At 32.9% G+C, this 24,310-nt stretch overlaps 12 protein-coding genes across 12 annotated transcripts; 4 read left to right on the plus strand and 8 right to left on the minus strand.

Annotated features, from left to right (window-relative positions):
• Positions 1–88: 88 nt before the first annotated feature.
• TpMuguga_04g00144 (uncharacterized protein) lies at positions 89–1,201 on the plus strand (the record flags this gene model as incomplete). Its single annotated transcript, XM_758686.1, has 1 exon — positions 89–1,201. The coding sequence occupies one exon, from the start codon at positions 89–91 to the stop codon at positions 1,199–1,201; it is 1,113 nt and encodes a 370-aa protein (XP_763779.1).
• A 516-nt stretch (positions 1,202–1,717) lies between these two features.
• TpMuguga_04g00145 (uncharacterized protein) lies at positions 1,718–5,632 on the minus strand (the record flags this gene model as incomplete). Its single annotated transcript, XM_758687.1, has 1 exon — positions 1,718–5,632. The coding sequence occupies one exon, from the start codon at positions 5,630–5,632 to the stop codon at positions 1,718–1,720; it is 3,915 nt and encodes a 1,304-aa protein (XP_763780.1).
• A 58-nt stretch (positions 5,633–5,690) lies between these two features.
• On the minus strand, positions 5,691–6,167 carry TpMuguga_04g02025 (uncharacterized protein; the record flags this gene model as incomplete). Its single annotated transcript, XM_061306117.1, has 2 exons — positions 5,892–6,167; positions 5,691–5,857 (listed from the first exon to the last, which is right to left on the minus strand). Exons 1-2 carry the CDS (start codon positions 6,106–6,108, stop codon positions 5,691–5,693), a joined length of 384 nt encoding a protein of 127 aa, XP_061161829.1. The 5' UTR covers positions 6,109–6,167.
• Positions 6,168–6,270: 103 nt separating this feature from the next.
• TpMuguga_04g00146 (uncharacterized protein) lies at positions 6,271–7,542 on the plus strand (the record flags this gene model as incomplete). The annotated part of the gene is made up of 1 exon (XM_061305923.1): positions 6,271–7,542. The coding sequence occupies one exon, from the start codon at positions 6,271–6,273 to the stop codon at positions 7,540–7,542; it is 1,272 nt and encodes a 423-aa protein (XP_061161090.1).
• A 2-nt stretch (positions 7,543–7,544) lies between these two features.
• exo1 (XPG I-region family protein) lies at positions 7,545–9,275 on the minus strand (the record flags this gene model as incomplete). The annotated part of the gene is made up of 4 exons (XM_061305924.1): positions 7,545–8,671; positions 8,701–8,967; positions 9,001–9,205; positions 9,255–9,275. The coding sequence occupies 4 exons, from the start codon at positions 9,273–9,275 to the stop codon at positions 7,545–7,547; spliced, it is 1,620 nt and encodes a 539-aa protein (XP_061161091.1).
• A 73-nt stretch (positions 9,276–9,348) lies between these two features.
• On the minus strand, positions 9,349–10,402 carry TpMuguga_04g00148 (Zinc-finger of C2H2 type family protein; the record flags this gene model as incomplete). The annotated part of the gene is made up of 2 exons (XM_758690.2): positions 9,349–10,117; positions 10,171–10,385. 2 exons carry the CDS (start codon positions 10,383–10,385, stop codon positions 9,349–9,351), a joined length of 984 nt encoding a protein of 327 aa, XP_763783.1.
• A 73-nt stretch (positions 10,403–10,475) lies between these two features.
• TpMuguga_04g00149 (uncharacterized protein) lies at positions 10,476–11,926 on the plus strand (the record flags this gene model as incomplete). The annotated part of the gene is made up of 4 exons (XM_061305925.1): positions 10,476–10,529; positions 10,564–10,758; positions 10,800–11,452; positions 11,515–11,926. The coding sequence occupies 4 exons, from the start codon at positions 10,476–10,478 to the stop codon at positions 11,924–11,926; spliced, it is 1,314 nt and encodes a 437-aa protein (XP_061161092.1).
• A 281-nt stretch (positions 11,927–12,207) lies between these two features.
• TpMuguga_04g00150 (putative integral membrane protein) lies at positions 12,208–12,771 on the minus strand (the record flags this gene model as incomplete). The annotated part of the gene is made up of 1 exon (XM_758692.1): positions 12,208–12,771. The coding sequence occupies one exon, from the start codon at positions 12,769–12,771 to the stop codon at positions 12,208–12,210; it is 564 nt and encodes a 187-aa protein (XP_763785.1).
• A 340-nt stretch (positions 12,772–13,111) lies between these two features.
• On the minus strand, positions 13,112–14,209 carry SNRNP40 (U5 small nuclear ribonucleoprotein 40 kDa protein; the record flags this gene model as incomplete). The annotated part of the gene is made up of 4 exons (XM_061305926.1): positions 13,112–13,200; positions 13,237–13,579; positions 13,658–13,872; positions 13,906–14,209. 4 exons carry the CDS (start codon positions 14,207–14,209, stop codon positions 13,112–13,114), a joined length of 951 nt encoding a protein of 316 aa, XP_061161093.1.
• A 100-nt stretch (positions 14,210–14,309) lies between these two features.
• On the minus strand, positions 14,310–15,915 carry RPT4B (26S proteasome subunit P45 family protein; the record flags this gene model as incomplete). Its single annotated transcript, XM_758694.2, has 6 exons — positions 14,342–14,532; positions 14,620–14,940; positions 15,019–15,171; positions 15,205–15,303; positions 15,337–15,675; positions 15,755–15,899. 6 exons carry the CDS (start codon positions 15,897–15,899, stop codon positions 14,342–14,344), a joined length of 1,248 nt encoding a protein of 415 aa, XP_763787.1.
• Positions 15,916–16,279: 364 nt separating this feature from the next.
• On the plus strand, positions 16,280–23,777 carry TpMuguga_04g00153 (uncharacterized protein; the record flags this gene model as incomplete). Its single annotated transcript, XM_061305927.1, has 2 exons — positions 16,280–23,471; positions 23,611–23,777. The coding sequence occupies 2 exons, from the start codon at positions 16,280–16,282 to the stop codon at positions 23,775–23,777; spliced, it is 7,359 nt and encodes a 2,452-aa protein (XP_061161094.1).
• An 89-nt stretch (positions 23,778–23,866) lies between these two features.
• TpMuguga_04g02115 (Got1/Sft2-like family protein) lies at positions 23,867–24,298 on the minus strand (the record flags this gene model as incomplete). Its single annotated transcript, XM_061306133.1, has 1 exon — positions 23,867–24,298. One exon carries the CDS (start codon positions 24,296–24,298, stop codon positions 23,867–23,869), a length of 432 nt encoding a protein of 143 aa, XP_061161095.1.
• Positions 24,299–24,310: the final 12 nt, after the last annotated feature.

Genomic DNA, 24,310 nt, shown 5'->3' on the forward strand with positions numbered 1-24,310 from the left:
TTCTTTTCTTGTGTGGCAGTGCCAAAAAACATGTGTAAGCACAATTAATTAAAATTTTTATTTTTTTCAATGTTTTTACTAATATGAAATGGCAGATAAATCAGGCCATTTGAGCCTTGGTAAATCTCTCAGCAAGATTAAAACTTCAATTTCTAACCGATTTAAGAAGCCGGAATCCTCACCCAATCCTAACCCTAAAACTTTTAAAAGAGCTTTTAATATTTTAGAGGAAGAAATTCCAACTAAATCAAACAACACTTTTAATTGTTCTGTCAACAACATCGAGCACCCAAGCGGGTCCTCACCAATTTCACCAACTCTGGAAAATCTGACTCTAAAGTCCAATTATGATTCACAAAATCTGTACACCATGGAAAACTTGGAAAAAGACGAACTTGACCGGATTTGCAGCGAATACAAGGATAAATATGGCACCGATTTCCTCGATGTCGGACTAAAAACTTATATCGAGGCTGTGATAGATACTAAAAACTTCCGTAACCGCTGTTACCAAATTTTATCTAAAAAATTAAATTATTTAAATAAATATAATAATAAAATGGTTTCCTCAGTTAATTGCAATAATTCTCAATTCGACACTCCTGTTAATTTATTCCCAAAAGGCTCTTATCAAAGTTCTGAACCTGATTCCACCAAAGATGGCTTCCAGTCACATATAGCTAGCAGCCACTTACACAAGAATACACAACACAGTACTTATTCTCGCCCCAATTTATACTCTAGAGACCAATCTAACTCTCTAGAAAAACCTGAATCAGTCACTCAAAGTGTTAATCGTGTGGGTAACGTTGATTCTGAGAAGTTTTATGAGAATTTACTAACTCCTCAGAAAGTGTACAATAATGACCTTAACAGCTTTATAAACAAGTACAATTACTTAAATTCCAGCTCTAACAAAAAGCTTTTCATTGGCAGTAACAGTGACAGTTTTGGATTTGACGATGAAAACTCTGAAATGGAGACTGATCACGCTATTTTAAGTTATAACCAGAAGCTTGAACTTCTGAAGCGGATGGGCATTGGAAACGACTACATTGCAACTAAACTTTGTGATAAATTTGACAGTAACTTTAACAGTAATGAGCTGAAGGATATCAAGGAATTTAATTTGTTCTATAAACAAAATTTAAAACATCAGCTGGATTTGAACCAACAACTTTCTTTAGATTTTTTACAATAATTTTTTATTACCAGTTCACACTAGTTAGGAAATTTATTTTCGTAGTACTCTAATAATTTTTCCTGAGGACCCAGCTTTTACCATCATACACATATAAATAATAGTATGGATCAAAGTTCAGATATAGAAAACCAGAAGACTTAAAGTATAAAGACGTAGGATATGGACCAGACACATAATTCCACACACACTTACCATCAAACAACAACTTAGAACACTCACTACCTAACAAATATAGTAACGAGTCACTATTGGGATACTCAAGAACATCACAGCCCATAGGAACAGACTTACTACGATCAACAGAATCACACTTACACAACCTCAGATGCTTATGGAACACAGAAGTTACCTGACCAGACACAACAGGAACAGACACAGGAGCTACAGCTTTGGTAACAGGTTCTACTACCTCATTGACTGGTTCTACTACCTCATTGACTGGTTCTACTACCATCTCATTGTTTCTACACCTTTAACAACTGGTTCACTTTGTTTTGTAACTGGAGTTAGGGGTTAAACGCTTAGTTTCTTGTATGAATCTTTGGTCTTGGCAACATAAAGCTCGTTCTTAATGGGATCAAACTGGAACATGGTAACCTCAAATCCTGGATGATCACTTTGTTTCCAGATTTCTTTCTCTCCAAGTTTCACTTTCCTACACTTAACTCCACTGAACTCATAAATGAAGGCAAAACTGCTTGAATACCCTAGGACTTTAACCCTGTAATTAGCTCTCTTTATCTCTACATCCTTATCACCAAAGAACTTGACTTTGGATATATCATGCTTCTGACTCGTGGTATTGTTCCACTTACCACTAGACTTTTTGAGTACTAAACAACCTCCACTCTCCAGAAATATTGCAACATTATCATTACCCTTAGTAACGACTATGGTTCCAAGCACATTATTCTGGGATTCCCAGATGACATCTGTTTTCTTTACAATTTTGTTAAATCCACAGACAGATTTCGCAGTGTATGTAGGATAGCTACCACTCTTACAGTACTCAAACTCAGTTGTACCTGCCTTCTTATCAATGTCAAGAGTAACCTGTTTACTGGTACCAGTTGTTGTAGGCGTTGTAGGCGTTGTAGGCGTTGTAGCCGTGGTAGCTGTTGGAGCTGTAGTTGCTGTAGTTGCTGTAGTTGCCGTAGTTGGAGGAGTTGGAGTAGTTGGAGTAGTTGCTGGAGTTGGAGCTGTAGTTGCTGGAGTTGTAGTTGTAGCAGCTGTTGTAGGTGTTGTAGCTGCGGGAGTTGTCGTAGCTGTTGGAGTTGCAGGAGTTGCAGGAGTCGACTCAGCTGTAGTGGCAGTTGTAACAGGCGCAGATTTGGCTGGTTCCTTAGCCTCTTCTTTAGTCTCTGGAGCCTTATCTGGTTCCTTAACTGGTGTTGATTGTTTGGGTTCTATCTTCTTGACTTCATCAGCTTGGTTCTTCACAAAGAATTTATTTGTGGTAAGACCAAGTGTAAATGCCTTGATCTCCTCAAACTTCTGATCCTCATCATGGTTCCATACCACGTCATCTCCCAATTTCACCTTCTGACATTTGATACCAGTTTTGAATACGAATTCATATGATAGAAAAGCCAAATTTACATTATAATCTGACGACTTTAGTTCCTTATCACTTTCACCAAAGAACTTCAATTTCTTCAAATCAAATCTATCAGCAGTAACATCAGACCATTTTCCACCAGCAGGTTTTTGGAACAGCCTGACCATATCATCCTCCAGTAGTATGACCAAGAACATGTCACCGTTAGCGAATTTCTTAGTCCTGACCATAGTACCAGACACACCATCCTTACACTCCCAAACCACATCACTTTTCTCTGAAACCTTGTCAAACACACAGTCGTTCTTCCCATTGAAGGTCTTAACATTATTATCATCAGTGAATTCAAACTGATCTGTACCCTGAGATTTATCAATATCAAGACTGATTGTCTTGCTAACAGTAGCTGGAGTAGTGGCAGGTTTGGCCTCTGCTGGTGTGGGTGTGGGTTCTGATTTGGCAACCGGAGCCGCAGTCACTTTAGTAACCGCTTCAGCTTCTACCTTGGGTTCTATCTTCTTGACATCACCAGACGGGTTCTTAATGAAGAAACAGTTTGAAGCAAGACCTAGTGAAAATACTGTTATCTGTTGAAACTTCGGATCGTCTGTATGGCTCCAGACAACCTCTTGACCCAGCAACACCCTCCTACAATTGACACCACTTTTGAATGTGTGACTAAATGACATGTCTACTATAGTTACATCGTAGTCTGTCTCCTTCAGCACGGTGTCACCTTCGCCGTAGAATTTTAGCTTCTTAACATCGTGCCTCTTGGAAGTGATGTCGGTCCATTCTTTAACTCCCTCTTGGAACAAACTGAATGTACGATTGGTTAGTAGGACTACAAGGTAATTAACACCCTTGGTTTCCTTAGTCCTAACCAGCTTACCAAATACGTCAGAAACTGAAGCCCAAATTACCTTGGTGCCCTGAGCGACCTTATTAAACAGATGACCACTCTTGGGAGTGTATGTGACGACTCCATTCTCATCCTTGTAGTCATACTCGCCGGTGCTCTGTTTCTTCTCAATGTCAAGAGTTACCTTGGTGGCCTCAGTGGGTTTGGCAGGGGCTGTAACTGCTGGAGCGGTAACAGTAGCAACAGGTGTAGTCTGGCCAAATGGATATGAAGGACCGTCCCTACCCCCAAACCCATAACTACGTATCACTGATTTCCAATGATTCTCTTCCATGTAGCACGTATAGTACTCCTCTTCTAAACTTACAATTATTTTACATTCCTCCTCGTTATAGCTCGCATATTTTGGATAAACTTGACCATCATCACGTCTCCAGACACAATTCCCATCATGGGTAATAAATTCACATTGAAGACCCTTTAGGTCATAGTCAAAGTCATCAAACTCTTTCTCAACTTTACATGTGGATGAATCTGACTTAGTGGAATATAACTTAACTTTATCAGGTGATTTTACACCGGAAAGCTTCAAAAGGGTAAATGATGAAATATCTAAGGGCGAAGATAAAGGAGTTGCCTTAGGACCTGCCACTGGAGATTTAACTACAGGGGTGACAGCAGTTTCAGAAACTGGAGCTTTTAATGTGGGTGCTGCCACAGGAGTTACCTTGGCTATGGAAACGCCTTTCTTGACATGTACTTCCTTTGATTGATCTTTGAGACTTGTGACAATGAACTGATCTTTAACTAGATCGAGATAAAAACCCCTCAGGTATCCAAACTCAGGATCCTCAGTGTGACTCCAAACAGTCTTACCCTCATGGGTGATCATCACACACCTGGCACCTTCTTTAAATTCGTACCCATATCTAGACTCGAATACTGTAGGATCGTAGTCATTCCTAGTGAGCTCATGATAGTGGGATGTACCCTCATCCAAGGAAAACAACTTGATTCCTGAGAAGTTGTGTAAAAATCCTGTTTCGTTTTTCCATGGTTTACCCAAACCCTCCTTGCAAAGAAGTACAAACCCGCCACTTTGCAGCAGAATGGATATATGTTTCTCACCTAAACCAGAACCCATTAACACTACCTTTAGTCCATGATCTTTTGGATCGGCTTTCCAGACCTCAAGGTTTTTCTTCACAACACTCTCGATTGTCAAATTGGCCTTAGGATTAAAGTGACCAAATCCCCTAGTCGATCTATAGTCAAACAGGTCATTATTCGAATTTTTATTGATATCAAGAATAAAGCCAGTTGATGAGACCCAATTCCTGCCAACCCTATGGGCGTGTATCACTTTATCATTTTCCAGGAATACATTTACGTTCCTAATACTTGACTCCACACCGTAGACCACCACCTTGCTAGAACACTCACTGTCAGTTTTTGCATCCCAAAAAACTTTATCTGAGAGACATCCAGACTTACAACAACTAGACCAACATACTGTCCACATCCAAGAACTTTTGAGAAATACTTTGTAAAACATATAACCAGGTTTAGCCGTGAAAGTCCTCTTCTCACCATCATGGTGAAAGTCATAGAAAATGGTACTGGAGGTCTTACTTAAGTTAAGCCGTATTTTGTTAGAAGCAGGGAGCCACGGTTTATTACAACCACCCTTATTGAAATGTACTATATCACCGTTCATCAGGTACACACTCACATTACTGGCACTGGTACAGGCACCGATACCATCAGTAAAAACCTTGGAGGCATACTTGGTAGGATCTTTGGTTTCCCAAATAACAGTCTCTGAACCACAACACGCACTTCCACAACAATTACCACTGGTCTTAATAATCTGGTAAAACACTGAATTACCCTTGGCAGTGAAAATCTTAATATTCCTGTTATGATCCACAGTATAATCGTAGTCTTCAGTACTGGCCTTCCCACTGAATACTTCATAAAAAGTATCGCCTTGGACATCAGTGTCCATAGGGACGACAAGAGTTCTTTTTTTTCATATCATATGATATACATAATAACATATATACTTATTGATAATAATTAAACTGTTTGATTTTACGTTTGGAGTATTCACGCTTGAAGCTTGAAGAAGATATAGACAAATCGTTATCCTTTTCACCTTCTTCGCGCGTCCAAGTTGCTATATAAAGGCTTCCGATATTTTTCAGAGTATATTTATACTTTCTAACTTTACCTGAAGTAATAATTGAAAAAATTTTAGTTATTACCCATTTTTAGAGTAGATGGATTATAAAATACGTTAGAAGATTTTTTGAGCTTATTTTTATCCAGGGGATATGCCCTCTCACTTCCCATACTGTCGTCGCTATCGGCAACAACGTCGTCGTACTCCACTTCATTGGCAAAGTTTTCATCAGTATTTGGCCTCTCAGGGCTATTTACCTCAATATTGTCAATTATATTATCATACTCATTAAAATCCATGTATATTTTCAGAAAAATAAAAATTTAAATGAATTTATCAGTAACCATGTATTGGGTGTGTAATAGTTAGAATTTTTATTTTTTCAACTTCTTTCACTTCTTCATTTTTGTTTTATTTTTAGTTGTTTTTCATTTTTATTTTTGTTTTAATTTTATCCTCAGATGACAATTAATTCTTTTGACGAGTTTAGAAGATCGTTAAATTCTCCGATTCTGTCAAGGTCGAATTTCTCATATAATCTCAACTCCAAATTTGGAAACAACTACGATAGAAACTTTGGTAAATACAACTCCAGTCTCAACAATTGGGACAGATATAATAATAATTTAAACACCTTTGATAAATACAACGCACGTGATAACTTTGACAAATTTGACTCGAGATTTGACAGTAAATTCGATTACCAAAATAGATACAACAATAACTATGAAAATTTCAACAGATATAATAACGACTTCAATAACTACAACAGATATAATAATGACCTAAACAACTACAACCGATACAGCGACTTCAACAATGATTTCAACAACTACAATAGATATAATAATGACTTAAACAATACCAAGTATAACTATGAAAACTACAATAGATACGACAACTCGGATAGGTTTGACAAGTATAACACTGGTTATAGTAAGAACTATAACAACTTGTACAATAGTGATGATTTGTTTGACATTCCCAACTACTTAAAAAGTGTTGATCAGTACAGCACTCCCCAAAATAGGTATAACAATTACACTCCTAATAAATGGAATGATCCTAAGTTCGATAATTATAATCCTAATAAATGGAACGACCCGAAACTCGATAATTATAATTCTAACTTAAATGTTTCTAATCGCTTTGATCTAAATAATGATAAATTGGATAAGATTAAGGAGAATTTAAATTCTTTAAATAAGTTTGACTTGAACTTTTCTAATAACAGTCTCGGTTTGAACTTTTCAAACAATTTAGATTTAAACTATAAATCTTACGGGAATACTCCCTATAAATCCACTTTACACGACCCTGGGTACAGATCAACCATGCTGGATCCTCCTTATAAATCTGTTTCCTACTATTTACCTTACAAATCAAACAGTTACGATCCCCTTTTCAAATCCAATACCCATGAACCTCTTTTTAAAACAAACACCTATGAACCTTATAAATCCACTTCCTACGAACCTCCTTATAAATCCACTTCCTACGATCCATCTTACAAATCAGGGTCTTATGATCAACCTTATAAATCCAGTTCTTATGATGGCCCATATAGATCTACATCGCATAATTCAAGGGATAAACCTTACAGAAGTAGTCCGTACAATGGGACTTCATACGCTGAAATGAGGCAAAGATCTTCGTTATCGAATATGGATATCGATAAGTTATATCACAGTGCCAAGGAAATGAAGGAGAAGTTACTGTCGATTAAAAACTAATTTCATCTCTTCTTACGCTTTATCACATATATCTCAGTGTTATTTAGCAAGTTATTTATATTCTTCCTCTTGACTCCCCTTTCTACCTTACACTTCACAGGACTGATACGATTCTTTACCTTATCCACTTTACCATTCTGTTGGTTTAATAGTTCAGCCTTAATATTCTTATAATTAGTAAGTAATTTATAGTCTTTCTCCTCAGATTCTTCCTTCTTAGGCTCCAATTTAGTCTTAACTGCGGTATCCGAGTGTGTAACATCAGGCTTGACCAAGTCGTTAGCGATATCAATGAGAGAAAACTTGGTGGCAATGGTTACTTCAAATTTGTATAGTTTAAGGATTAAACTATTTTTCAGGCTTTCAACCATGCTTAAATCTGATTCCGTGAGTGAGTAATTAATTTCACTGTGATCGTGGACTGACACCACACCCTGGGCGATTTTAATGAAGCTGACTCCCTTTTCTTTCAAGTTTAGGACCATGTCATTCAAGTAACTGAAGTAGCCATTAGCACCGTCAAGTTCAACTTTGTTGTTAATGTGGACTAGAGCGTTATCTGTGGGATTATATACGACGTTGTAGAGGAATATGTTATAGATATTTTTATAGTGTGATAGTAGTTCTTGGTGTGGTACCTTTTCAGGTAACTTGTACTTGCCATTACCAACTAAATATTCTAATAATGTTTCAATAGTTTGGTATTGTAACATCAGTTTACAGGCTACCTTTATGCCTATTCCGCCTATGTGATACTTGTCGTCGTAATCAGTACCACTTAATATACATATCATTATAAACTTATCATACTCTATCAGCTTCAGCATATTACCATCCAGGTCGTAGGGTATATCCGCAAAATCTGTTTCCTTGCCTTTTTTCTTATTATCCTTATCATCTTTCTGATTATTTTTATCACTACTGTTGACATTATTAGGCTTATCACCAGTAGTGTTGGTAAGGAGAGTTTGTGTTTTCTTGGCTGGTAGGTGTACTAATTTATTCTGTTTATTGAAAAAAGGGACGTTTAACTCTACACCTTTCCCTTCTTTATTCAACTTGAATATAATTTTAGGGCATCCGTAGACGATTAAATCACTGTCCTCACTAATGGCAAAGTCGGCAATCCCTACACAAATTAACTGAATGAAAACTAACCGGTTCGGCAGAGGTATGAAATTTGTGCATCAGCTTCATAGGGCGAAACTACAACCGAAACGTTGACTTTCTTACATATTGTGATAACTCGATGAACAATTTCAGGTGTTATCTGGATCGCCTGCATACATTTTCTCATAATTTCAGTATTGATTTTGCCCTTGTTCTTCCTTATCATCTCCAAAGCCTCAGCTCTAGCTTTGTTTCTCCGCTCCCTTCGAATAGAATTTTCGTTCTTTTTTGCCGGCATTTCGTACCCATCAAACACTGAAATAATACTAACACAATTCAAATTCTTACCCATGATTGGTGTGATACTGAGCTTAATCAGTAGTTGAAGCATTGAAATAATAAATTTCATATATTTATCACAAATTTCATTCCGAACGTTGGCCACTGCCGATGATATTAGACCACGGTGGATCCAACACATGGCGTCGATTGCCGCTACACATCCGGAATATTTCTTTATATTAACATTCTTCTCGTTGGATTTTAAATGTTGCTAAATAATTATTAATTATTATGTAAGGGCTAATAATGAATTTTTGTACCAGTAGATTCGTTACTCCCATGGCAGATACGGAACTATCCCATTACTAATATATTACACTGTTAATTATTATTATATTATATATACACATTAAATCAATTTAAAAAATTATTGTTTACTATATATTTAATGATATTCACCACACTATTGTCCAACTTTTCAACGTCACTACGAATCAACTGCAAAACCGCTGGGGGACGAATAGGAACGGAATAAATATTTCTCCTAACGCCGTTTTTAAATTTGTTAATTTCATAAATTGATGATTTGTAACTGTATGGTGATTTTACAGATTCCAGCCTCTTTAACATCTGCTCATATTTTACAGGGTTTGTGTATCTAACCAACGCGCTTGGTTGTTTATATATTTTATTTAAATATGGAAACACAATTGACTTTTTACTATTTCTTTCATCAAATCTCCCATTATTCATTTTACTTCTTAAGTACCTCTCCAGTATACTCATTTCTTCCAACTCAGGCCCTTTTCCATTAATTTCACCATTGTTCAATTCTTCTTTACTAACAATTCCGTCTTTATTAATTATATTATCCTTGGAAGGAGAGTTGAAAATTTTTCCTTTATTTTCCTGGGAAGTTAAGTCAATGGTTGTAGAATCACTGGAGTTATGTTTTGGGAAATTCTTAATCCTAGAATTGATCCACTTTTTAATTTCATCCTTGGAGTCTATAGTTTTACCCTCTTCGTTTTTTACATGTTTTAATTTGTGTATTTCCAGAATACTTAGAGGGGCGCTGAAGTTACAGTTTTCGTAGTTACAAGTTATATGTAAATCATTTATATGATCCAACAACTGCTTTTCATTGTTAAAATACACATTGCAAACATCGCAAATCGTCTTCCTGCAAAAATTAAATTAGTTTAAACTTAAGATAATTTTACGTTAATTTATTACCTGTTATAGTTCCTTCCATTATTAGTAAAGTTGTTACTTCTATTGTTATTATCTATTCTGTTAGAGGAATTATTATAGAAAGTATTAGTGTTGAAATTAGTGTTGATATTATAGTTGTAATTATTATACAGGGGTTGGTAGTAGTAATTGGTGTTATAATTAGGAGGATAATAGTAATAATAATTCGGATTATAATAATTTATATTATTCATCATTTTAAATATAAACTTATATAAAATAATTATTAAATTTAGTTTTCCTTTTCCCCACTCATCGCTTCAAATTATCTTTTATTATTTGTTATTATGAAGGAGGTGTTGGCATATATATTAGAGGATTCCCATAGAATTAATTCTAAGGTAAGATTCCACAGTGATATTATGTTAATTTTAGGAATTAACTGAGAGATTATCCAAACTTAAATCATGTGAAGAATTGGTAATTTCCATTAAAAAAACACTTGTTTCTAACGATATTAACCAAATTTACAAGTGTTTTAATGTTTTAAATCATCTTCTTAAACTTAAAGCTCCTTTGGATAAACACTTGGACGACATTGTTAACATTTTATTACAGCTATCACAAAATGTAAGTAATTTAATTATATAAAAATTAATTTTTATTTTCAGAACAGTGAACTGATTAACCTACACCTCCTCAATTTGTTGTATAATATTGTAGTATATTTAACAAAAAATAATGCAAATTACAATTTACTAAATTTAATACTGACCAACATAACTAGAGTTAACGGCCATGATTTACTAAAGAATTACATAATAGTTAAAATCTACACCTGCTATGCCTTTAATAATAAGGTAAACCAGGTTAATTTAAATGTTTTGTACAATATTCTAAATGCTACAAATGGTTCTGTCAACACTTCTGATGAAGTTAGTAATGAAGATTACACTAAATTATCTGTTGAATCACTCAAAGAAGAAATATATTCTATAATATATAAGATTAACCCGTTGGATGATTTATTAAACAGTGATATAAACTACGTTTTATATCTGTTTAAACAGCTTAATACTCTTAAAAATGTTAGTAATCGCAAGACATCCTACACAATTAATACACGAAACATATACAACTTGTTACTCACACTCCTTAATAATAATAAAGTCACTGAGTCAACTAAAGAAAGTGATTTCACCGGGATCAATTCCCCCAGTAAGGTGGTAATTGAATTTATGAAGCAATTTGTTGAACTTTTGAACAAAGATTTATTTTTACTTCAAATCAATTACATCTTAACAATAGTCAATACGCTACTCAAGTAATTCTTTATTGTACCCCGATAGCTACTTACATAGATGTACATTATTAATATTAACATAGTGATGGGCATAGTATAAGGAACTGTAGTGGAGATGTATACAAGTTATTGAAACTGATTAATAACAAATGTGTTGATTTTAACCTCAAGTTAAATGTCGAAGAATTAAGAAAACTTGCACTCGCACCTGAATTTAATGAGTTATTATCCAATTCCAGTAAGGGCGAGGACATTCTCCTATTATATGTATACACTTGTAATGACGTGTGTGAAATTGAAGAAATGGTTAAGAAACTAATGGAACATAACACTAAATTAAGAAATGATGAAATTTACCTTGTTTTATTAAACAAATACACTAGTGCCAATAACTTTGATAATGACTTACTAATGCAATTTTTTGACTACATTAAACGGGTCAACGTTAGCAATGAACTCATTAGAAACCACTTAATCAATTCACTAAACAAATAATTTTATACTAATATATATATACTGTAATACAGACTATCACATATGTACACTATAACACTCAAACCACTATACATATAACTCGTGTATATGAATGAATATCACATTAGTTATTGGGATTAAAGTAATTTTCCCAGAAACGTAATGGAGGAAAATAAATAAATTAAACCATTATGAAAAAATCCTGTTTAATCAAAAACTAAAAATATCCAGAATTTTATAATCATTTTTTGGCTTGAAATGTTGAGAATCAGAATAGACTTGGTTAACCACCAAAATTAAAATTAAGCATATGAAGTAAAGAGCTTAAGGAAAAATTCATGAGCTCCAACACCCTTCCTAACCAAAGCCTTGAATTTTTCACCTGGGAGCATGCCGTGAACGAAGTCAACAAGTTCTTGTAAGTTGGTGTAGGGGGTCCATTTCCACTTACCATCATCAGTCTTAACACCTGTAAAATACAAGTAAGTTTGGACAGCTCCATTCCAAAGGCCGACGAGAACAGCGTGCCATTTCCTGCAGTCTGAAACACCAACCATCTCGGTCATGACTTCACCTCTAGAATAGTCTGGAGTCAGATTCCTGTGTACAACTGGAGTGTGTAGTAGAGGGCCTGAGGCTACACCGTCTTCAAGGTAAGATTTCTGAGCAGTAGTTGGGACCATATACAAGTATCTGACATAACCTTCATCAGCCATGCCTGTTCTTGTGGTTTCTCTGTACGAGGCATGGGTGAGGGTAGCAACACCTGGGTTCCGTTTAGTCAAAAGGTCTTTGTTGAGGAGTAATGGTGCTGCTGACACTGAGACAAATGTGTATACCACACACAAAAGAACAGTCTTCATCATTGGAGCTTCAATATTCCTTAACTGAAAAAACTGGGGAGGTGGAAGAATTAATATTCTGATGTCGGAATCAACATTAAGTGGGGATAAATATCATTCAATAAGGATTCGGTTTTTGGCTTTCTCTTCCCAAATTTAGCCTTCCTCAAAGTATTTCTAATTTTTTAAACACTAAAAAACTTACTTTAAAGTATTCTTAAATAATTTAAACTATTAAACTTGTATATTTTAACTCAATTTCTCCACACACCATAAAAATTACTACACCAAAATTTCAAGAAAACTCTTACAATACTTTGCTACATCACAAATAAAGTATAATAGTATAATAGTGGTTATTATATTATAATTGTCCGATGTATATAGTTTTATCATTTGAACAGGAGGCGATGATTGGTATGTTAGGGTGTAATTGTGCATCATTTACAGTGCCTAAACGTTTTTGGACTAAATTTAGACAAAATTTACCTATGTGGCCTGGTAATTGATATAGAATCTTTTCATCCACAGTGTCTATAATGTACACGAACTGATCTGCAGATCCGCTACAGATCACTGAATTCCTCCCCCAATGACTCTTAATTAAGTTCTTTTCACTATTATGTTTGGGTCCGTACAATATTTTAACTATGCGATTGTTAACACCGTTTTTATTATCTGCGTACGGTAAAATATTCCAAATGGTTAACTTGTTGTCCATTGAATTTGACAACAACAGTGAATTATCTTCGTTTAAATCCAAACTCGTAATAGAATCCATACAACCTTTCAGCTCCAAATACACTTTATTATCATTTCTCACATCATATATCTGTACCAATTATACTATTACTAAACTTGGATATGTATTATTACTATATGTTATAGTTATATAATTAGTGTAAAATACTCTGATGATATTGTCTAGTGATCCGGAGTATATGAAATTATGGTCGGGATCAGTAGTGACAGAGAGAATTTGAAAATCATGTGAAATTGAATTAGCATAACTTTTATCTCTGGAATCCCAAACCTTAACTGTGCCGTCGTCGGAACCCGTTACCAGGAGTCCATTTATCCTATTTCTCGCTGGATAACAGCTATTTACGATACCACTATGTCCCTCTAAAGAAAATTAATATATTGTTGGAAACTTACTTAATTTGCGTATCCTTTTAGCATAATTTACATCCCATACTGATGCGGTAAAATCCGCTGAGCATGAGTACAAGAAATTTGAATTTTTATTCCAGTGCACTTCCAAAACTGCGTTTTTATGTCCTGTTAATACACCAAAATTACGGCATTCTCCAAAGGCTTCATATAGAAGAATCTGCCTATCTTTTCCACCAGAGGCTAGAAATTGACCATCTTGTGAGAATTCTATTGAGTAAATCTCACTTTCATGTCCAGTTAATAGCATAACTGGGAAATTGAGTACATTTTCCTCATCTACATTCATTATCAAAAATGACTGTCCCGAATTCACTCACATGGGGAAATACAAGGCGCGAAGCTCTCATAAAATATTATAAAATCCCAATATATATATTTAATTATATATAAAATTATATATATTGAGGGGTTGAAAAAATTAAACTTGTTCATATGACAATGTGCCTTCTAATTTTTTATTCTCCGTAAGCTTCCTTGCCGCTTTAAAGAAATCCTCTTCAATTATGTAATCCCTCATGTTACGTATGGCGTGTATACCGGCCTCTGTACATATATTTCTCAAATCTGCTCCATTAAACCCATCACATAATTTACATATGTTATTAAAATCTACAACATCATATATCAACTCATTTATTTACTTATTTAACTTTATATTTATTTATTAAACTATATATCTTTCAATATTTGGATTACTGATGGGATATTGTATATTTAATTTTTGTGTATGTATTTTTAATATCTCGATTCTAGCGGTTTCATTTGGGAGTGGAATCTCTATTTTACGATCAATTCTTCCTGGTCTGAGAAGTGCAGGGTCTAACACATCTGGTCTATTGGTGGCCATTATAATTTTAACTTGGCCCAGCTCATCAAATCCATCCAGATGTGTAAGTAGTTCCATCAAAGTTCTCTGAATTTCACGATCAGCACTTGTACCCTGTGAAAACCTTCTACCACCAATTGCGTCTATCTCATCAATAAATATTATACAAGGTTGATTATCCTTTGCATATCCTACTCAATTTGTAAATCTTATGGAAGTGTCTAATGGTTTGGATAACTATACTATTATACATAGGGGTAACAAGATACCAAACATTTCACGTATAATTTTAGCTGATTCACCGATATATTTATCAACAACGGCTGAGGCAACAACTTTTAGGAAATTACATCCCAAATCATTAGCTAAGGCTCTGGCCAACAGAGTTTTCCCAGTTCCTGGTGGTCCATATAATAAAACACCTATAATAACAGTGTTATCTAAGTAAAAAATACCTTTTGGTGGTTTTATACCGATGCGTTTAAAGAGGTATGGATTTTTTAATGGTAATTCAATGACTTCCCTCATTTCTTTAATTTGTTTATTTAATCCACCTATAATCAGATTTAGTTAATTAATTATAGTACCTATTGAATTATATGTATCCTTATCCTTATTATCCTTGGCGTTGTCGTCTTTATTTAACATGTTGTATATTATTGGATCAACTTCTCTTGGTAGAACTTTCATAATTGTGAGAGTAGTCATGTCAAGAGCTACTCTGGTACCACTTTTAAGCAAATTCACGTCAATGTTCACCTTACAACAGACAACGTAACGAGGACCAGAACTAGCCTTAACGATGTACTTGTTATCATCGATTTTCCGGAGTACATTTCCCACAATTTGACCAATACTCTGCAAAGCCTTTAAATCGTCCTCTATCTTAGCATCCTTCCTATTCAGCTCCACCATATCAGCTCGAACTAATCAATAATCAACATTATGGTATTATATTACTGTTTTAATTAAATTATTATAAGAATAAAATAGTTAATCAAATACGTTGTTTGAGTTTTTGTTCCAAGTCACGATGTTCTTTAACTTTTCTAACATATTGAACAATCACTTCACGGTTTTCGTCCAGAACCTGGTTTGAAGGACTACTGTTATCGTTGGTTTCAGGAATTACCTCAGATTCCTCAGCCATTATTACATTTAAAACCAAAAACAACAAAATAAAATAAAAGTTACGAAGAAAAAGGAAATAACAAAAAACTAAAATTAACCTTGAACACCACACATTAATCAGAATTTCAACCCTTATATTAACTTCTATTTAAATTTATAATTTATCATTATTATCGCATTTATTTATTAATGTAATATAATCAAAATTAGTAGCGTAGTATCTTTTTTTACTTGTATTTTCGCACTTTCTATTTTGTTTACTTTTAAACCCTGAAATCTCTTTAATTCATATAATTTAACCGAGTTGTTCTATTATCTTATTGTTAGGGTGTATAAATTTTATTTTTAAATCTTGTTTGCTAAACCCATGTCGGATTACTTCTTTTGGCATTCTATCAAATGGATATTCTAACGATTAAGAGTATCAAGAACGGTTCATTAACCCGAGAAAATGTAAACAAATTAATAAAATTTGTACAAAATGTGGATAATTCTGAAGAAGATTCTGATATTTCGTCTGAATTACCAAGTTTGATAACTTCTTGCATTTTAAACACGAATTCTTCAAATATCAAACTAATTGACAAATTAATTAAGAATGTTAGAAGAAGTAAAAAATTGGTAAACTCAATTAATGATGATTTTTTGACAGTAATTTTAAACACAACTCACAATGATTTTATCACTGTTAACTGTGATTCCTCTTCAAATTCTCCTTTAACTAAACTTCTGTTAGATTTGTTAAATGAGAAATATGAAAACATTTCATTTCTCAAACTAATAAAATTTAAATCAATTGAAGACGAGGTGGTTATATCTGAGATAGTCAGGAAACTTAAGAGAAATAATAATACTGTAATTCAAATTTTAAACTACATTATTAAGTACTTGCCACTCCAAACATATGAAGAAATCTTGTTTCTACTACTCAATTATCAGTTTAATGACACCACTATACACATTATTGATCAGGTTTCTATACGTTTTTTTAACTCCTCAAATGAAGAAAATAATGTATTAAACTCAAATTCTAATGTAGTTTTGCTGTATAAAAGAATATTGAAAAGGATATTATCGAATAATAATAGTGAAAAGTCATCAATTATGTTATCACACATTGTGTATCATCCATATTACATTGATACTGATACACAGGAAAGTGACTTAACAAGTTTAGAATTAAACTTAAAAAACTCGATGTCATCATATAACGATGTGATAGAGGAGCATTTGGGTGTGATTGAACATAATTGTAATAACACGGTTTTCCCAAAAATACAAGAGAATTTTATCAAATTTACCACCAAATTATACTTGATATCGGGGAATACTAAGTTGTTGGACTTACTAATTAAGTTATATACACAATTGAATATTAATAACACTACTATTGTGAATCATATAATTAACATTTTCTTTAATCCGATTAAGCAAGTAGATGTATCTTATGATAAGGAGTATACTATTAATACTCCGAATTTACTCTCACTGTACAATAACATCCAAAACAAGACCAAGTATAAATTATTAATGGTTGAAGTCAGTTATCTCATGATGAGATTGGGATTGGAATATCAAATTAACGTAAACATTTCAGACTTTTTAAACTCACAATATCATCTACTCCTGCTACTTCACATATATAATAATGAGATTTTGAAAGTAAATCATACCTTTGACCGTGAAAACATTTTAGAGTCCTTTATTCATCATTTTACACATCCCAACGAAGAATTCACTGCCCACTATAACATCTTATTAATCTACAACGAGCTTGTTAATTCGAAGAACTCTTTAGTCACGGGTGTTCTTGATACTCATTTATCAGCGCTGTCATACTTGGATATTGTGAGTTTATTATACGTAATGTCAACGAACAATGATTTGATAAATAAGAAACTGGTATACAAACTGTATGAAGGTGTTGTTAAGGCTAATGATACGGAGTTGAGTTTGTTATTTTTGTTTGTTCTATTAAGGCCCTATGAACTATCGCTTGGTTTTCTACAGTTAAAACTTGAGTTCCCAAATATCACTAATAAGGATTATAATTATATTGTTAAATCTCTGTACATGGTTGTTGACCCAAGTTATATCAAGAAGTTTATTAAAATATTATATGAAAATGATATTACAGTCGTGTTCTTTGATGACGAGTTGGTTCAAGGTTATTTGGAAGATTTATACAAGAGGTTTGAGCTAACAGTGCAAGAGGATTATCCTTATATATGCAATGTTAATTTTAAAGATAAGATAGAGGACGAAGATGTAGATTTGAGTGTACTAAAGAATGTCACGAAACAGGAAATTGAACAGATTAAATTAAACAAATTGAAGATCAAATTGAGATTAAAGCTAAAGCTGATTAACAAGTTATTGAATATTTATTCATTAATAATCAATAACTGTGATAAAGTCTCATTTGAACCCCTATTTAACCAGATGTTAAATTATAACAAGTTCCCAATTTTACAACAGTTTAACAAAATTTTATATAAACACCTGTTTAACCATTTGTTTAAAAATGAGAATAAGTGTAGAAGGGACAAAGTGGCAGTAGATGAGTTGGTACAGTTCATTATGAGTATATACAATCCTGATGTTTCAGTTCCAGACGCAGTTAACCTGATAACTATGTTATATAATGAAGTGAAACTTGATGAGGTTGAGTATAGAAATGAAAAAATGATCATATTGTCATTTCTACTCAATAGAGTTGAGTCTAAGCTAACAGCGGAATTCCTGTATGATATTATTCTAGAGATGTTGAAAAACAAATTCTATTACCGAAATTACATATTCCAATACATTATCAAGTACCATGAAATGGTTGTTCTGAATAATTCCGATAAGCGGAATAGTGTGGTTAAAATTAGTGATCTTGTGGAATTGCTGGAGAATGTAGTTATGGATGGAAATTTGATATACTTGTTTCATTTATACTTTGTGATAGGCACTGAGTCAATATTGGATATCGTTGTCAAATATATCAAAGATAAAGGGATCCAACCAGAGTATTTAACAAGTACTAATTTGCCATACATTCAGGTTAAATTGGTTACATTCCTATCCTTGTTTGACTTGGTCAGGTTATTAAGTAGTAAAGTGGAAGTTGAAGTGGATGAAATAATGAAAATATATTTATGCTACAAGAATAACATGAAAGTATTTGTGTTGTATTTTAGGAAAAACTATGGAATATTAAGTACACTGAGGATATTTAAGAGTTATATTGATAAATGTGGTTCTTTAGATGAGGTTAATCATTTGGAAACACTATTGTACAATATTGTTCTGGAAACCGATATTTCCGTCCTGAAGTCAGATGAGGTGGTAGCAATAATTTCATATCTTATGGATTGGAATAACTTTGAACTCATACAGCTAATGACCAATAAAATTAGTAATATGGTGATTTTACAGAATTTGGCAAAGTTTGTTGATTCTAAAGAGAGACTCGGAGATAATCAATTACACATTACTGACATAGCCAAGTTAATATTATATCAAAAGTGTTCTGATTCAAGATATGGAAGATTGTTGGAAGGTGTGTTAGAAAAGTTGGAACACAAAGGCAATAAACATTTAGTATCAACTGTACATAATGCTATACTGAATGTGAACAAATCACATCAGAAACATTGGGATGATGGGCCACTCAATATTCCACATGAAACAAGGGTAAAGTTCATGGATAAGTTTTATTCGTTGAGTTTGAATGACGGGAATTATATGAGTATATTTTTATTGCTTTTGGAGGATGACTGTGTTAATAAGTACATGAATAAGTTGGTAGACTTGATTAAACCATATGATAAAGATAAGGAATTTTTAATTTCAACAATAACTAATGGTCTCCAAATGCCAGAAAATAACTCTGACTTAAGTACCCCAGGTGATGAAGCTGAGAACGGACTTAATTTAATGTGTCAAATTGTTCTGAAGTATAAGAACGTAATAAATGTGAGTGAGCTTGTTAAAGTAGTGTATAACGATATTAAGTATTTACACATTTGTAAATTCTTAATTAAACAGATTGATGATAAGGATGAACTGGTAATGTACTTATTAACCAATGTAAAGAATAGTGAGAATGAGATATTGTATTATAATCTGTTGATTTCGAATCATCTGGTCGAAGAATATGACTTGAAATCTTATTTTCATCAAATTCTCTTAATAGTAAACGAGTATATTATTAACATTGACACTAAGCTGAACACTTTGGCAAAGGGAATAGCAAGCAACCTGATTAACTTTTTGGACGTTAATTCCATATTCTTCAACATTAGGAATCAGTTGTACAACACATTTACAATTCCAAACAATACCAATTTAGTTAGCTTGATAAATTCAGTAACAACATCACTGGATAGCAATATTGATAATAGACACAATGGTACCGTAGGTAGTGAACTAGAAAATAATGGTGATAAAAAAATGAGTGAGGAGATTGATATATATTTGATAAATTATATACTGAAGAAAAGTTTGAATATGGTCGGTGTAAAGTTAAAGTTGACAATTATATGCAAGTACATGGTTCAGGATATTACTGACTATTCGCAGTTGGACAAGTATTATAATTTTGTGCTAGATTTGCTGTTCAATTTGATATACGACAATGACCAGGACATTTTTAACAATATACTAATCATAATCACTACATTTTCTAGTAAATATCAGTTATTCTCTGAAAGGTCTGATGCTAGAGGGGTTAGTTGTAATGAAACACATTCTTCTAAATCAGCAACTAAAAACTTAAATACTCCGATTGGAAGAAGAGAGTTTGTCGATTTTTCGAAAACAAATGAGAAGAAAACTGAGAAACTGGTTAGTGAGAGTGTTGAGAAGGAAAATGTGTTAATTTCAATATATGACAAAGTGATGAGCGTAAAGACTGAGAATATGAATGATGTATGTAGAAAGGGAAATATACTGCTAAATCTGCTCATGTATATGAATAAAGAAAGTAAACTAAATATATACGAGGATGTATTGAAGAGGAATGAATTAGAGGTGTTGGTCTTTATACTATACACATGTTATTCGGTAATCGACATTGACAATTTGTTATATAATCTTTTCACACTTTTCCAACATAACAAACAAGTTGACACTGTCAAGAATATTATCACATCGCTGATTTTTATCTCAAACAACGTTGGTACGGATTTCGTCAAGACAATTGTGTATCACATTTTGTACAACTTTTACTTCTCCAAATATCCTAACTCCGAACAAACTAATTTATTTGGTTCAGAACAAAGATATGATGTTGAGTTGGACAATTTGGATGATCAAGCGGATATAAATGATGCAAAAGCTTTGATGATTTTGGAACTCATGAATGTGATGCTTACTGGGAACATGAGGTCACACTACCCAAACGTGTTATTGTACAATGTAGAAAAAAAGGAATTTTATCCAACTCCATTTGAGAATAAAGTTGATGACAATTCTAATGGTAGTGTTGAGGAAAAAGAAAGAAGACACGAAGTGAATAAGTATGTAAAATATTATTTGTACATATATAATAATGCAAAAGTGAAGATTAGTAATGAATTAATTGACGTAATGCTGGATAATATTTACCATAACACCATGAGGAATAAGTTAGTGATAGTTAACTTTTTGGTTAAAAATTTGAAAAATAATCAGTCTTACACTGAATATGTACTCAATGATCTGTTATCAACGAGTTTAACACAGGAGACAAATTATAATAAAGTAAATTCTCACTACAGCATAGTTGAAATATCAAATTATATAAGGAATAGAGAGTATAAATTGTATGATCAAATTGTAGAACAATTAGATGTTGTGGATAAGGAGGATAGTGTTGTTAGTGATAAGGATTACTCATCAGTAACAAGTTCATTTGATAACTCAGAATTATCATTTAAGAATTCATCCAGCAAATCATTTGAATCCACTAACTCGTCAGAATATACCACTAATACTATCATTAACAATACTACTACCGTTAATTCAGTTGATGGAATAATAATGGGAAAGTGCATGTGTTTGTATAAATTAATGAAGAATGATTTAATAAGTAGGAAATTGGTTGAAAAAGTAGTTTATTTCTTAATTTTCTGTTTAAAACATGGCAATACAGTAAGGTTTGCGATGGAACTGTTGAACTACATCAACTTCAAATATAAAACTGAGTTATCAACTTCAGATAACTCAGTGGACAAGACAGTTAAGTTGGCGGGTGATGAGAACAAATTAGTCATAAACATATTAAACATACTCTTGATGAAGTTAAAATTAGATGGAGCCGATTTTATCAACTCGCAGCTAGAAGTTTCTGATGTGGTAAATCTACAATCATCTGATCCTGAAGCAATAATATATAACATAGTCAAGAATGAAAGTGGATACTTTGGGTATGTGTTTATGAAATTATTGAAACTGTTAAATTTGAATAAAAGTGAGGAGAAAACTTTAAATTTGTTGTTGAAATTGTGTAGTTTGGACCGAAGTTCACTGTTACTCGAGAATGTAGATTTGTTATTGTTATTTTTGACCTTTATTAATAAGATAACAGATGTTGGATCAATTGACAGCTTGGATGAGAGTGACTTGGTAAACAGATTTTTAAACAGCATTCATGAGAAAAACATGTACAAACTAGTGTTCATTCTTTTTCAACAGATTTTAACAACCACTAACAATACCACTAATACAGTTAATGGAAATTCACACATTAGTAAAAGTTCACTTAATGGAGTTAGTGTAAACACAACTGTATACTACATGATCCTGTACAAGTTACTAAACTACGAAATCATACTGGAAAACTTCATACAGGAGTATGTGCAGTTTATATTACACACAATTAGTTCTACACACAATTCAGCCTTCATCAGTTTTCTACTGAATAAAATTCTAAACAAGATAATCAATGTGTATAAAAACAACGAAATCACATTAATTGACATAATTTATAATCATATAACCCAAATGGATACTAATGAACTCAGTAGTGATAGGACTAACGGAGAAGTGGGTGAAAGTGAGGTTAATGCGGATTTGATAAAAGTGTGTTTAAACTACTTAAATAGCGATAACGACATTAGTATAAGAGGTGTAAATAGAGCATTTTCAATATTGCTGTATTTGAGTAATAAAGGGATGAACTCATTCAAACATTGTGTGGAAAGGGTTTTAGGTATAATGTTAAGGTTCATAGTTACTGCTTCAGTACATAGTGATACTAAGAATTATATTGATACTGATAGATCCTTTGAAACTGGAAGAACTTCTGTAGTTGGAGTTGATAATTCTGTAAATAATTACTCAGAAGATTCTGAGCTTAACCTTACAAGTGTATTTTCATTAATGAGTAAACTGTTGAATTTAAGTGTAAAATATTACGACAAGTTGTATAAACAGATTTTAACCGTTTTACTTCACCAACTACAGGTTAACAATCAAGTAAATTGTACTAACATTGTCATCAATTGCATTCATAAATTAACTTCACAAAATAGAGAAGAGACGATTAACATCATCAACAATATCATAACCAGAGCCAATATTAACACATTCCTCCTATTGTTCTCATTACTACACACCATCAGTATGTTACTATTACTATTACTATTACTATATTATTATTACCATTTTTATAGTATTATCAATTATCCTACTATCACTGTTAAACTATTATTATATTGGTATTACAACTAAGTTATATAATGTTTATGTGCTGTTTTCAGGAGAAGATGAGATCAAAATGGTGAATAGAGACACTCTGGTGAATTATTTAGTTGACATGAACAAGTATAATTTAAGTGAGAAAGTTGCTAAAATTTGTAACTTGTTAGTAAAACTAAACTATATAACAAATGAAGAACATCTTAACCTCAAACAGCAGCTCATATAATTTATTGTACACTAATATATAGTATGCATAGTACATATAGTATATAATATTACACTGTGTATAATATATTAATACATTAGTGGGATTGACTACGTTGGTAATTGTTTAAGTGAGAGGAAATTGAGCACTCTATCGACAAATCTGAGTTTTAAAACTGAATTAAGAGGAGTGAGCTTTAGATAGGAGATAAGGTTGGGAAGAAATTCATGAAATAAGAAATAGAAGCCCAAAATCTGAACAATGATGCCAATAAGCTGAATATACACACCAAATTTATTATTTAATTCGTAAATGGGAACAACAATAAGAGAAATGCCAATAAGGTATAAAAAGGTGCCTTTTCTCCTCTTTAAAAAGAAAATAACGAATTTACTGGAGCCAAGTAGGAAGAAAAAACCAGAACTTATAAAAAGATTACAAAATAGAAGAAGTAAACGATCTAAAGCAAATAGAACTCCAAGAATTCCTAAAAAAATCCCGATCCATAAAAGAGATAAACCAATATTAGGCCTACTTTTCATTATGAATAACAG

The sequence above is a fragment of the Theileria parva genome, assembly GCF_000165365.1.
Source record: "Theileria parva strain Muguga chromosome 4 map unlocalized ctg_529, whole genome shotgun sequence".
In the NCBI taxonomy this organism is placed as follows: domain Eukaryota; phylum Apicomplexa; class Aconoidasida; order Piroplasmida; family Theileriidae; genus Theileria; species Theileria parva.